The sequence below is a fragment of the Vicugna pacos genome, unplaced genomic scaffold (assembly GCF_048564905.1).
Source record: "Vicugna pacos unplaced genomic scaffold, VicPac4 scaffold_233, whole genome shotgun sequence".
Classification (NCBI taxonomy): domain Eukaryota; kingdom Metazoa; phylum Chordata; class Mammalia; order Artiodactyla; family Camelidae; genus Vicugna; species Vicugna pacos.
In genome coordinates this window covers 30,358-45,492 of record NW_027328912.1, presented here as the reverse complement: position 1 = coordinate 45,492, position 15,135 = coordinate 30,358, and the positions used below count along the sequence as shown (strand labels likewise).

At 46.6% G+C, this 15,135-nt stretch overlaps 1 protein-coding gene across 2 annotated transcripts; it reads right to left on the bottom strand.

The window, feature by feature from the left end:
* Nucleotides 1-6,900: 6,900 nt before the first annotated feature.
* LOC107035177 (EKC/KEOPS complex subunit LAGE3-like) lies at nt 6,901-8,220 on the bottom strand. Of its 2 annotated transcripts, none has more exons than XM_072958212.1 (3): nt 7,917-8,220; nt 7,472-7,600; nt 6,901-7,210 (listed from the first exon to the last, which is right to left on the bottom strand). In XM_072958212.1, the coding sequence occupies exons 1-3, from the start codon at nt 8,132-8,134 to the stop codon at nt 7,072-7,074; spliced, it is 486 nt and encodes a 161-aa protein (XP_072814313.1). In that variant the 5' UTR covers nt 8,135-8,220; the 3' UTR covers nt 6,901-7,071. The 2 variants fall into 2 exon arrangements, with proteins under 2 accessions (XP_072814313.1, XP_072814314.1); XM_072958213.1 differs by having other exon boundaries at nt 7,550-7,600.
* Nucleotides 8,221-15,135: the final 6,915 nt, after the last annotated feature.

Below are 15,135 nucleotides of genomic sequence, written 5' to 3'. Positions count from 1 at the left end.
TCCTTGGTGCTTTGTTTTCTTTGTATGCTTTTTTGCTTTTTTAATATATATTTTTATCAAAGCATAGTCAGTTTACAATGTTGTGTCAATTTCTGGTGCACAACACAGTGCTTCAGTCATACATGAACACACATATATTCGTTTTCATATTCTTTTTCACCATAAGTTACTACAAGAAATTGAACATACTTCCTTGCAGTATACAATATAAGCTTGTTTATCTTTGTGTGTTGATCTTGTACTCTGCTACTTTGCTGATTTTGTTTAATAGGTCTACTGGCATTCCTGTGAATTCTTTGGAAATTTCTCTATAAAGGACCATGTGGTCTGCGAACGTGGTAGCTTTACTTCTCCCTTTCCAATTTGGGCGTGTTTTCTTTCTTGTTTAATTGCTCTGGCTAGGTCTTCCAATACAAAGTTGAACAGAAGTAGTAGATCTTAAATGTTCTTAACACACACACAATGGTAATTCTGTGAGGTAATGGAGTTGTTAACTAATTTTTTGTGGTAAGCATTGTTGACATATATGTGGGGGGGTGTGGGTGCGTGTGTATGTGTGTGTGTTAAATCATGACTTTGTAGACCTTACGTTTACACAATGTGATGAGCCAATTATATTGCAGTAAAGCTGGGGGAGGAAAGGGGCGGTGAGTGTGGGCATCAATGTCTTGCTCCCGTTCTTAGGAGAAAACTTGTCAGTCTTTTCACGATTGAGTGTAATGTTATTTGTGGAATTTTCGTAAATGATCTTTATCATGTGAGGAAGTTCCCTTTATTCTAGTTTTCTGAGAACTTTTATCATGAAATGTATTTTCAGGCTGTTAACAAAGATTCTGGTGTGCGGTGTAAACTTTCAGTCTATGGCTTATTCACAGTCCATGGCGGTGTTAAGCCGCCTATTTTTGTGGGTAATTTCTTATGCAGCCACAGTAGCTGGAATGGACAGCTATGGTTACTGCAGCCAAACAGCAAAATAATGTCCGCTCTTCTTTCCTGCAAACTGACTTTGTACGGCTCCTTCTTCCATTCACTTTACTTATGTTCACTCCAGTTTCTTCTCATGACAACCCAGCCAGGTAGGAACTCTTCCCACCTCTAGTCTCCAGACCACAAAGTCTAGGTCCAGAGCTGGTAGGCTGTTGGTCAAAGGTCACACAGTTCTCCAGGGAAGGGGCTACGACTGGATCCCTGCAGCTGAGCTCCAGAGCTTGCGTCCTGCATGGAGCCCACCCCTGATTCTTCTTCCAGGACCCCACCCGTACTGGGTGCACAGTGAGGCCCAGGGCCCGGAGCGCAACAGCAGAGGATGGTCTTATCAGATTTTAGTAGTTATCATCTAGGACATGTGCTGAGGGACCTTAAAGAGAAAAACATTATGATATAATTTCAATCTGAAATGGAACTGAAGGAGACAAAACGGAAAATCTCATGCACACGCCCTCAGGAAAACAAAACTCAAGCCCCAAGAGACTGATTCCCCATAAATGCCTGATTTACAGAAAATGATAATATTGGAATTTTCTTAAAGGAAAGACAATTAATTGGTCAGGGGTTGCCTCCTATCAACCTTGGCAAGTTTTGCTAGTGGTTTCTAGAGGCTTGAACAGGAAGTGACCCAGGTCAGGCTGGTCTCACCATATAAGGCAAATTGAGTTTTGTGTGTATGACTGGACTGGTTTTGTCAGCTTGGGAAATTTCAGTGCTAGTCTCCATTTGTTTTTCCTTTTAACAGACTATAACTGAATTGTCCCCTCTTTGCATTTCCTACCCATAAATACAGCCTACCTCAAACCCTCAGTGGACTCACCATTAGCTTGCCTGTAGTTTGCGTGTCCCAAACTGCAATTTTTCTGCTATTTCCGAATAAACTCATCTCTTTTTTTTTTGAAAATTTTGAGTTTGCCTCCGTTGACCTCTTTATTTGCATTAGTAACACAAAGCTCCAGCCCCCCAAACTGAAAGAATGCTTGCGTCTCTTCTCACTGGTGCCAAGAGAAGGCCGGGATTGACATGATCCTATTTTCTTAGAGTCTGGAGCACCTTTCAGACATTCAAGCACAAGTACTCGGACCTGAGATTCTGAGCAAGTGACAGTGCATCTCAGGGCAGCAACAGAACAGATCAGCAAAAACATTAGAAGCATTAAATGAAAACAATAGTTCTTATTTCAAACAGTTTTCACGAAGTTCGAGCTCTTACTGTGAGCGAGTGCCACTGGGTTACAGGAAGTGAATCACTCCCAGTGGTGAACTCTCACCATCCTGCATGCCCGACATGAACAGGGCAGAAAAAGAGATGGTGACAAGGCCAGGTCTTGAGTGCCAGGGAGAAGGACAGAATTTGTTCAGGACAGGAGAGACCAAGACGGGAGGAGTAGGAAATATGGTATAGCCCACCTGAAACCTATCAGTCTTTCCTCATCCCCACCTGACACCGTTCAATGGCTACTTACTGCCAAGATTCCTCACGTGTATGTGGATACGTATGTGTTTTTACCTTCACTGGTTTTTCATTTTAAAACTGACAACTGCTCATCATAAAAATCCCATGATACAAAAGCATAAAAGGCAGAAAATGTAATTCCAGACATCCCCTTCCCGCAGTCTTTTCCTGTGACAGGAAGCATTTGAAGATGTCCGCGTAGACTCGCATCCCTGCTGTGTGCACCCGGTACCAGCTCCTGCCCTTGAGGACAGGAGTGTGAGTAGGATGGCGTGAGCAGCCCGCCACGTGTGTGGCTGTCAAGTGATGTCAGCAACTCTCCTCTCACAAACCAGCAACTTCTTCCTTCATCAAGCTTTTCTCTTGTGGGATGTTTTTTACTTGTTTCTGGAGTTCTGTACATGTTGATTCCGACAGTTTTTGCCAGCTCATTGGTTGCATTTGGGGAGGAATGGAGCCCTTTGTTAGCAACATCATCCAGAACATCCATGCATTATATTTTAATCACTAAATAGCCAAACTGCCAGAAATGAACAGAATCGAATAGAAGCATGATGGAAGAATGAGGAGCAGAAGCAGGGTGGACAGTGCACAGAAGAGCTGAATTCTATTCATCAGTAATTAATCTCTAACAAATAAAAGTCAAGACAGACAAAAAGAGGACACAGGAGCAAAAAAGAGAGAGGGAGAAAGGGAAAGGGTCAGTGAGAAGGAAGAATAATGGTGGGAAGGAAGGAAGAAAAGGAGAAGGGAAGGAAGGGGAAAGAAAGAAGAGAGAGAGAAAGAAGGAGGAGGAGGAGGAAGGAAGGAAAGAAAACAAACAGATCCCTGTTGTAGTCACTACAGCTGCCACATGCTTGTCAGGTGAGATTTTTCATCATCAGTCTTCATCGTCATCATCATCACGACCACCACCACCATCCCCACCGACAGCACCTCCCTCCCTCCAGCCCACAACTTTGGAGCTCTCCAAGTCCCACAGTGGCAGACTGTATGTAAAGGCATATGGAGTACCAGGACCAGGACTTCCCTCCCAGTTGAAACACTCCCAAAACCCAGACAACAGATATAAACTACAGGTTTGGAGACGTTGGCCATCAGGTGGTGAAGGACAGTGATCTCTGGGAGCTGGGAACAAATGAGTAAGTCCTGCCATTGCCCCAGCTCACTGTCAGGAGAGGGAGTTTCCCGGTGGAGCCCCACAGACACCCTGAGTTTAGGAGGTGGAGCTGAAATTCTGAGCCCTAGCGCTGGCGAGGCAGAGGGCCAGAGAGGAGAGAGCAGCAGAGGGAGAGAGCCCTGCATGCGGGTACACAGTCTGCTACGATTCTCAGACCACCGATCAGCACAAGTGTATGAGGAAGCTATGTGGGGACTCTCAGAAAGGATAAAAGGTAACGATGCCCAGCACTCAAGCAGGACAGGGACTAGTGACTGTACCCACTGGTCAGAATGGCAAACCTCATAATTTCAGGAAGCATCAGGCAGAGAGTTCAGCGCCCTCTGCCTCAATAGTGTGGGGAAAAAATGAATCCTATACTGCAGCAAATCTTCAAAGCAAGGATCAGGAGGTTCAAACTGTCTCCATGTCACTTAATAGCATCCCGGAGCAAAGCTATGACCATATTTAGAAACATAAAAAGTAACCAGCACCCAAAGTAAGATCATACTGTCTGACATCCAATCTAAATTTATCATCATGCAGAGAAGTGGGAAAATCCAACCCGTAATGAGAAGAGAAATCAAGCAATAAAAGGCTTCCAGATGGGAAAGAAAGAAAAACTGCCTTTATTTGCAGACATGATCACCTAAATAGAAAATCTGATGGATTCTACGAAAGAGCTATTAGGTAATCAAGGAATTTAGCAAATTTGCAGGAACACCACATTTTAGAGCTACTGTAAGAATGCATACAAATTAAAAACCGGAGGCTTAATTCTCCCTGTTAAAAATAAGGGAAGAAGTGCCCCCCTTTTTTTCTTGAAGCATTTACTTTAGAAAACTTGCAAATTCTTTCTCTGTCTCTTTGACTGTATGCCTATATTTTAAAGGCTAAAAAAAGCCTCTTTTCAGCTTTATGACCCAGGAATGTCTTTTAAAGACCTAGGAAACATCTCTTTGGAATGTAAACATCAAGTAAGATAATACTCCTTTCTCCCAGTTTCTGTGGGAGGGTAGAAGCCTGACTTCAGTGGGGATCTGGTTCCAGATTGTAAAATTAGCTCCTGTTATAAAGATATGAGATGTTTATCCTTCCCTTGGATAAAGTCAATTGTAGTAGTATGCCCAAGCTACTACAAGAGAATACTGATCCCTCGACCCATTCTGAGTGGACTAAACAACAGGAATTTATTTTCTCACAGTTCTGGAGGCTACAAGTCCACGATTGAGTGCCAGCAAATTCAGCTTCCGGTGAGAACTCTCTTTCTGGCTGGTGGACAGCCGCCTTCTGTCATTGCCTTTCCTCACTGTACATACGGAGAGAGAGAGATGAGAGAGCCAGAGAGCGAGAAAGAGAAAGAGAACACTCTCAGGCATCCTCCTATAAGAACAGTAATCTTTATTGGACCAGGGCCTCATTCTTATGACCTCATTAATCATGTCCTTGAAGGCCCCATCTCCAAATACAGCCATACTGCCATACCAGGGTTAGGGCTTCAACTATGGATTTGGAAGGGGCAGGGTTGGGGTGGGGCACAAACATTCAGTCCAAAACACCAAGTAACTAAAACATACAGTTGCCACAGTTTCCAGGCAAACTTAGGATGAATTCTATGTGAGACCTAGTGGTGTCAAGTCCTCTTACTTGAGGACATGTGTGTAATGAGTTGTAGCTGTTTGGTTATAAAAAATAAGGTGAGACCTGTCTTTGGAATCTCTTAGCAGATTGCCTGTGCCGTGTGTCACATCCTATGCAACGCCTACTCAGTAATAAAACTAGCTTTCTTCTACTTTTGTGGAGACACTTTCTGGGTTGGCAGAAGATTTTGTTCTATTCTTTATTTCTTAGCTACTAAAAGTACCTGAAATGAGCCCTCTTCATAGTTGAGGAGAGAGGGCAGAGTGGCAGGGAAACAGGTATTGTACATACCATTGTACATCCACTTCAAAGAGGCTCCAACAAAGGTTTCAAGATATAAAAGGACCTGGGAGTACAGAGAAGCCACTGGAAAGCCAAGATTGGGTTTCTTTTTTTGTTTTGTTTTTTTGGTGAGGGATTGAACCCAGGACCTCACACATGCTATGCAGGCACTCTGCCACTGAGTTAGACCCCCACCCCCAAGACTGGGTTTTTTATCAACCTTCTCTTCTCCATTCCTGGAGTCAACTTTCCCTGCGCTTGTCCATTGCTGCATTTTTCATTAGTCACATAGACATTCATTCCCTGGAGTGATCAGAAGGAAAACACTATCCCAGCATCCTGGTGGCTCCACGTGGCAGTGCTGAGGTGGGTGTGATACCATGGCTAAGAAGAGTGGGTGCTTGAATCAAATAGACCTAGATTCAAATCCAGCCTCCACCACTTCCTAACAGAGTGATCTGGAAAAAGTTACTTAGTCTCCGAGCCTCAATTCCTCACCTACAAAAGGTATAAGGTTAACACTGAGCTTACCAGGTTGTTGTGAGAATTATATGTACACAAGGGGATTTAGGGTTTTAATTACATTTTCCCAAGATTATACTACACTGCCTTCCCCTCACCCCTGAAACACTTAACCAACTGTCCGAGCACTTTTCTCCTCTCATCTGAAACAAGGCTGGTAAAGCACAAAATTCTTATTCTAGTGTTTCTGGAGTCTTTCTTCTGCTCATACAAACTGAGGTGGGTTTTTTTTGTTTGTTTGTTTTTTGTTTGTTTGTTTTTTATCGTGGCAGGAAACAGATCCTGCAGTGAGAGGGATGTGAGGAAACCAGCATTTTGGTGGAGGTAAGCATATTTTCCGGAGAGCAATTTTGTATTGTAGATATACCTCGCAGAATCTATATTAAGAAAACCACCATTCATGCAGAAACTTATGTAGAAGAATTCCGTTGAAACATTATGTACAATGGGAGAAAAGTGAGAACAATTTAAGTGTTGAGAAATTACATTATAATGCATCTTTTATGCATCCATTCTTCAGATGTTTCTTAAGAATTTTTAGAAAGAGGTCAAGCCAAGATGTTGGATGAAAAAACTTCAGGAAAAAAAGTAATGCCAAACTTGAAAAACCCTACTTCTTTATATGATTGTCATACATTTACTGTATACCTACAACTCTAAAACTATAAAAGTATTCCGAAATGCCGACAGTAGTCAATGACAAACAACAGGCCCAAAATAATTTTCAGTGTCTTCCATTTCCTAAATTGTCAATTGTTTTGTACTACTTGAATATCTGAACCGGAGAACCTCCCCTCCCACCCCAGGACAAAGGCGAGAAAATCTGGATGCTGAAAAGAAACACAGACATGAAATATTAGCTCAGTTTTATTATCTATGATTAGCAGTATTTAAGCACCAATCAAAACAAGTGGGCAGAGAGTGCCCAAGTATCCATACAGGAAACAGCTAGGGGGTGGCAACTACTGGAAAGATTATGGCCCTAGGGAAGGATGCACTGCCTAGGACAGGACACTCTTGTGATCTCAACCCCCTTTTCCGGGCCGAGTCTTAGCAAAAAATGGAGGCACAAAGTGCTGCATGGTCTGCACCACTATGGAAAGCCGGTTGAGCAAGGAGGCGACGGAAATTTGCAGGATGCCAGAGTCTTCAGCAGTTAATCGGCTAAAAGCGAAGGGAAAAGAAAATCACTCTAAAGGTGATGACTCCTGGCCTTCCTCACTCCAACCCCTACACCCCACAGGTGGCCATTTGCCATGCTCTTCCGTGTCTCCCTGAGCAAGGCCCTCAGGCTGCGACAGACCCAGTGCCCCATGCCCCTCCTTGGACCAAGCCTACAGTCTCCCTGTCTCTAATAGAGCTCCCTTCGGCAGCGATGGGCCCAGCTTCCCGCTCCCCACCCCCTTGCCCATCTAGACAACTTACATAACCAGGTCACTGCCGATCACCATGAGCTCCCTCTGAACATCCCCGAGGTAGGGTTCAGCACCCGGGGTCAGGTACCTGCGAGCCACCTCCGCATCCACGCAAGACAGGAAAGGCAGCATGAGGGTGCTGGTGGAGATTCGGTTCAGGTGCCATCCACATGGACTTCATGGTTCGGGGTCCCTGGCCCGTCTGAGGCCCGCCTTCTTCCCCACCGCCCCTCAGGTAACCCCCAAACCCTCAGGCCGCCCCCCTCCCTCCAGGCAACTCCGCTTCTCCCACAGTCAGCTTGGTCCAGCCACCTTTGGTCCCCCTACTCCACTTCTGTCCCTCGTGGTGAAGCCCAACCTCTGAACGCTCTCCTGCTCACCATCCTGCAGCGCTGCCCATCATGCTGCCCATCCTCCAGCTCCTACCGACCCCGGGGGCACCTCGTAAAGGATACAACTCGAGCATCGGGCTTCGCGGGGCTCCACTCAAGGCGGAGGCCTCTTCACCCTGCGCTGCGGCCAGCGACGCCCCCTCGACCTGGGGGACTCCCGCAGCCGCAGCGCCCTCCTCCCCTACGCCGTCCCAGCCTCCAGGGCCTGTGGGGCCTCCAGGGCCGCTGGGCGTCCCTGCACCGCCCGCCGCTCCGCCCGCGCCGTCGCGTGGGGCCTGCATGGCTGCCGCGCCGTCCCCCTCAGACACCCGACGCGGAGACACCGCTCTCTCCGCCCACTGCTGGCCGACTGAGGCTCCTCGCGAAGCTCCGCCCCTTCGTGCGCAAAGATACCCAGTGCGCCTGCGCAAACTCACCTCAGGCGCGCCTCCTGGCGTGTGATTGGTTGCCGCCCAGCCCGCCCCACCGCCCACGGGCCGCCCCGGAGACCCCGTCGGCTCGGCGGCGCTGGAGAGGCTGCGCTCCCTCACGAAGCCCCGCTCCCGAGCACTGCGCGCTCCCCCGAGTGCGCCTGCGCAAACACAGCTTCGCGAGGAAGCCGAGGGGTGTGGGCGGGGGTACATGTCAAACGCGCGTCAGTGAAGTGGTTTAGAAAATAAAATAAAATAAATTCTAATAATGGCCGCATTGAACACAGCTCCCAGATTTCTGACAACTTAACACTCAGCTCCCCAGAGCCCGCATGAGGCAGCTCCCGCTCAGCACTGCTGGTCGGGTCCCTTCCCCTCCTCGCACGTCTCCAGACAGTCCTTTCGTTAAACGCCCCTCAGTTCAACACTGTTAATCTTCCTGCTGGTGCCCCGACTAGCACTCCAAGGGTAGATGCGGGCATCTGAGCATTACTTGGGGCACCTCGTGTATCAGTCAGGGCTCATTTGCAGATACCTCAAACCTGTCCGGCGGGTTTTACCCAGGGAATCGAACACCGAACCAGGCGCTGGCTTTACACAGGGAATTGAACACACAGAACCAGGTGCTTACAGAATCATTTAAAGAGCGCCAAGAATGGAATGTAGGCTGAGCTCTGGGGACGACCCAGAGCGCCACAGAACTGACCTCTCAAGGGAGCTGGTACCCAGGCCACAAGGAAGGAGGAGAATCGGCAAGCTGCTGACCCCACCCGTGGTTCTGGGAACCCCTGCCTCTGGCGATGGTCCAAGTCCCAGGACGTTGGCTGGCTTCCAGAGCCACACTGCGGCGGCTAGACCCGCACGGGCCACAAGGCAGGAAGCCTTGGACCCAGGGGCGTGCTGCCGAACCTCTAACAATGGGCTCCCCAGAGGCTTCACGGACCTCCGTGGTGTCCACACTCCCACCGCGGCCGATTTCGGGCTACCAACGTGACGTCGCCGAATGCCGAGCTGCAAAGAGATGCTACCCGTCGGCTGTCCGAGGTGGCGAAGCGCACCACTGCTCACACCCTGCCTCTCACCCCACACAGACACTCTGATGCTCACACGGAGACCCACGTCTCCGTGACTCCCGGCAACAGCACCCAGAAGCAGATTTCCATCTCACGTGGCCTTCCAGACCACATGTGAGTGCGACGAGCTGGCCAAACTTGACCGCATCCAGAATGCCAGTTCCAAAAGGGCCCAGGGAGATGCAGCTTTTATTTCTCCAACGTGTGCAGCAGAAGGAGGCTCACCACACGAAGGCTGGACCAGAAGCTGAGGGGCCAGGCCACAGAATCCACCACAGTGCTCCCTTTGACTCCTCCACATCTATACCTCTGCTTTTAATACGTAGTAACAGCAAACACTCACTACGTTCCGGATGCTGTTTCAAGGGCTTTAACGTGTGTTAATCCATCATGCAAGCTTTCCGACAACAATGCCAAAGTCAGTCTCCTGTCTACCACGATGCGTCTCTCCTCCAAACAAACACAAACACACCCACTGTCTGCCCGACACCGGCGGCTCACAGTCTTACCCTTCTCAGTGGGGCGCGCCTGCCACCTCTAGTTCATTCATCGTATCGTGGGGACAGCCTATAGGCCGTGGATTGAGCTATGAAGTTAACTTCCACCAACTCATCCGCTATGAAACAGCAGAGGGAAGTTAGGGAGAGGAGGAGGAGACTGGCTAACGCAAACTTTTATAACGTATGAAACAAGAAATAAAATGGGCACAAGCATTACAGTCCTCGTTTCTGCAATTAGGCATGAGGCCAGAGGTGGTGTTTTTCCATTTCTGCCATGGACTATCCATTCCCTTGTACCTCTTGCCCTCAGCCAGCATCCAGCTGATCAGCATGGGGTGCGCCAAGCCGTCATTCCTGAGGGGCTGAGCCCTTGCGGGTCCCGTCCAGAAGGACTTGCCCCCATCTTCCGCCAAATGTTACTGTCCTACGTAGTGGTACTAGGAGGGACTCCCCCAAATTCTCTGGGTCCCAGGCACGCCTTTCCCCAGCCCTGCTCCGTAGCAGCAGGGCTCTCCTCTTGATCATCAGGCTCCGTCACCCCAGCCAACACCACGACCCCCTGGCTCGTTGGTTCAGTAGCGCACGGAGCCCCAGATGGCCAGGGAAATGCCTCAAATCTAGGTCAGTGGAGCCTCTGTGTGCAGACTGCGATGGTGACTAGGTCTTGAGCAGGTCCATGGACGGTAGCGTGCCGTGCTGGAAGCCATGGCGGGAGGGAGGGCGGGTCCATACACAGAAAAGGAGTCTATTCCAGAGAGAAACACTTGCCGCCCCCCTGCATGAGGAAGGGGTCTAATATAAGCAACCTTCCACCAGGTAGCTGGCTGGTCCCTCTGCAGAGAGACGCTCCTAGGGCCTTGCTGTCATTAAGTGGGGCAGGCAGCACGAGAAGTGCCCAGAGCAGCCTTAATGAGCTGAAGCCCAGGTTACATCATCCTTCCCCAAAGTGCTTTCCCAATTATGCTGCCACTTGCTTCCCTAAAGTCACAAGCGTCACTGAGGAACAGAAAAGAGAGCCGGTTTCCCTGTGGTGGGGAGGAGAGATGAAGTAGACCTTCCTTCTGTCTTCCTTTGAAGCATGCCCCTATTTCACGTGCCAGTGGGGCTGCACACAGATTTAGGGGTTGGGGGGGTGTGAAGCCCTGGTGCAGACGCCCCGAAAGTTGAGTCCCTGAGATGGAGAGAGGAGGAAGGAAGCATTCCCTGAAGGAGAGTCAGCACTGTTCACAGAGAGATGCTGAGCTTCTAGAAGTCTGTGCCTCTAGGTTTCTGAGTTGGTACCCACCTACGTGCCTACAAAGACGTCTGCCGGAAGAAATCGGGAAATGACAGGCAAATCTTTCTGTCTTGTCGGTGAGGATGGTGTGGAAGCAAGTGGGTGACTGGCGGCCCGAATGCCTTGTGTCTTGAGGAAGCATCTCACTGTCTCACTGAGCAGAGTCACCAGAGAGACCCTGGGGCTCAGTCTGTCTCTGTCAGTCCCGTTCTTTGTCACTTTCTAGTTGGCAGCTGGGTTTAATCTCTTAGGCATGTGTCAGAGTGACCTGCAGCGAGACACCAGAAGCACAACCTGCAGGGCCTCCTTGACCTCGGTCAGGGCCTGGGCTGGCGTCCTTTCAATAGTCTGCAACTTGATTCTTTTTTTTTTTTATGATTCCCAAAGTAATCTTACTTCAAGGAAAATAATTCAAACACTGTAGACCTCTTTAAGGTCCCTCAGCACATGTCCTAGATGATAACTACTAAAATCTGATAAGACCATCCTCTGCTGTTGCGCTCCGGGCCCTGGGCCTCACTGTGCACCCAGTACGGGTGGGGTCCTGGAAGAAGAATCAGGGGTGGGCTCCATGCAGGACGCAAGCTCTGGAGCTCAGCTGCAGGGATCCAGTCGTAGCCCCTTCCCTGGAGAACTGTGTGACCTTTGACCAACAGCCTACCAGCTCTGGACCTAGACTTTGTGGTCTGGAGACTAGAGGTGGGAAGAGTTCCTACCTGGCTGGGTTGTCATGAGAAGAAACTGGAGTGAACATAAGTAAAGTGAATGGAAGAAGGAGCCGTACAAAGTCAGTTTGCAGGAAAGAAGAGCGGACATTATTTTGCTGTTTGGCTGCAGTAACCATAGCTGTCCATTCCAGCTACTGTGGCTGCATAAGAAATTACCCACAAAAATAGGCGGCTTAACACCGCCATGGACTGTGAATAAGCCATAGACTGAAAGTTTACACCGCACACCAGAATCTTTGTTAACAGCCTGAAAATACATTTCATGATAAAAGTTCTCAGAAAACTAGAATAAAGGGAACTTCCTCACATGATAAAGATCATTTACAAAAATTCCACAAATAACATTACACTCAATCGTGAAAAGACTGACAAGTTTTCTCCTAAGAACGGGAGCAAGACATTGATGCCCACACTCACCGCCCCTTTCCTCCCCCAGCTTTACTGCAATATAATTGGCTCATCACATTGTGTAAACGTAAGGTCTACAAAGTCATGATTTAACACACACACATACACACGCACCCACACCCCCCCACATATATGTCAACAATGCTTACCACAAAAAATTAGTTAACAACTCCATTACCTCACAGAATTACCATTGTGTGTGTGTTAAGAACATTTAAGATCTACTACTTCTGTTCAACTTTGTATTGGAAGACCTAGCCAGAGCAATTAAACAAGAAAGAAAACACGCCCAAATTGGAAAGGGAGAAGTAAAGCTACCACGTTCGCAGACCACATGGTCCTTTATAGAGAAATTTCCAAAGAATTCACAGGAATGCCAGTAGACCTATTAAACAAAATCAGCAAAGTAGCAGAGTACAAGATCAACACACAAAGATAAACAAGCTTATATTGTATACTGCAAGGAAGTATGTTCAATTTCTTGTAGTAACTTATGGTGAAAAAGAATATGAAAACGAATATATGTGTGTTCATGTATGACTGAAGCACTGTGTTGTGCACCAGAAATTGACACAACATTGTAAACTGACTATGCTTTGATAAAAATATATATTAAAAAAGCAAAAAAGCATACAAAGAAAACAAAGCACCAAGGAAAATAACAAGGATGTGGAGAGATTGGAACCCTCCTACATTCAAGGTGGAAATACAAATGGTACAGCCACCGTGGAGGACAGTGTGGTGGTTCCACAATACCTGAAGCGCAGAATTGCCGTCTGACCCAGCAACTCCACTCCTAGCTGTAGATCCCAAAGAATTAAAAACACGTACTCAAACAAACGTGTACAGCAATGTTCATAGCAGCACTATTCACACTACCAAAAGGTGGAAACAACATAAATGTCCATCAGTGGATGAACAGATAAACAGAATGTGGTCTAATCCAAACAATGAAAAATTAAGCAGTCATGAAAAGGAGTGAAGTACCAATACATGTGACAACATGGGAAAAAACCTCAAAAACATTATGCTGACCTGGAAATAAACCACATCATTACCATTCACATTCCATTGGTGAAAGTCCCTTGGCCTCACTGAACTATTAGAATACTAAGAATTACTATCCTTAGCTGGAAGTTCATGTAGGCATTTAAAATTTGGCACCTAAAAATAGGGGATGAATGGAATGTGAGGAATGATTAGTAAATCCTGTTACAGTAGTTTTTCCTGTTACATTTTTTTCTTTTTTTGGGGGGGGCAATTAGGTTTACTTATTTATTTATTTTAAAAACTTTATTTATTTATTTAAACCATTTTTATTTATTTATTTACATTATAATACCATATTCTTTAAATTGAAGTATAGTTGATGTGCAATATTATATGGTACAGGCATACAATACAGTAATTCACAATTTTTAAAGGTTGTACTCCGTTTATAGTTACTATGCAATGCTGGCTGTGTTCCCCGTGGTGTACAGTCCATCCTGGTAGCTTAGTTTATACCTGAGAGTTTGTACCTCTTACTCCTCCACCTCCATCGTGCCCCTCTGCTTTCCCTCTCCCCACTGGTAACTACTAGTTCCTTCTCTACATCTGTCAGTCTGTTTCTTTTCTGTTGTATTCACTAATTTGTTGTATTTTTTTAAGATTCCACATGCCAGTGATCTCTTACAGTATTTGTCTGTCTCTGTCTGACTCATGTCACTCAGCACAACGCCCTCCAGGTCCACCCATGCTGTGCACCAGAAGCTAATACAACACTTTAAACCAACTGTACTTCCATTAAAAAGCAAACAAACAACCCATTTAAAACATGGGCAGAAGAACTGCACAGACATTTTTCGAAAAGAGGAGATGCAGATGATCAACGGGAACATGAAAAGTTGCTCGACATCACTAATATCAGGAAAATTCAAATCAAAATCACAATGAGATGTCATCTCATACCTGTCAGAACGGCCATCGTCAAAAAGAACACAAATAACAAATGTTGGCAAGGACGTGCAGAAAAGGGAACCCCTGTACACTGTTGGTGGGAATGTAAATGTGCAGCCACTATGGAAAACAATATGGAGGTTTCTCAAAAACCCAAAACCAGAACCACCGCATGGCCCAGCAGTTCCACTCCTGGGCATACATCTGAGAAAAACAAAAACGTTAATTCAAAAGATACATACACCGTGCTATCAACAGCAGCACCACTTAAAATCGCCAAGACATGGAAGCATCCCAAGTGCACATCAACACATGAATGGACAAAGAAGAAGCATACAAGAAATTTTAAATTATGCTAAGTGACTGAAACCAGACAGAAAACATCACATATTGTGTGATTCCATTATATGAAATATCCCCAAATAGGTAAAACTATAGTGTCAGAAAGCTGATTGGTGTTTGCCAGGGGCTGGGGGCAGTGGGGAAGGGATTATGACTGCTAAAAGGGTGTGACAGCTTAATGGGTTTGTTTGCTTGTTAGTTTGGTCTTTTGTGGTGATGAAAACCTTTTGTTTCTCTCTTTTTTTTTTTTAGGTTTTTTTTTGGAGGAGGGTAATTAGGTTTACTTATTTATGTTTTAATTAATTTTTTTTAGTGGAGGTAGTGGGGATTGAACCCAGGACCTTGTGCACGCTAAGCATAGGCTCTACCACTGAGCTACACCCTCCCCCAATACTTTGGAGCTAGGTAGCGGTGATGGCTGTACCACATTTTGAATGTACTAAATGCCACTGAGTGGTTCACTTTAGAATGGTGGATTTTATGTTAACTTCTTCTCAGTTAAAAAAAAGATTCTTCCTTTTGGGCTTAAATTATGTCTCTATCATTCTGAATAGGCGATGGTTTATGGTATGAACGCCCAGACTCTTGCAACTGCACTGAATTTGCA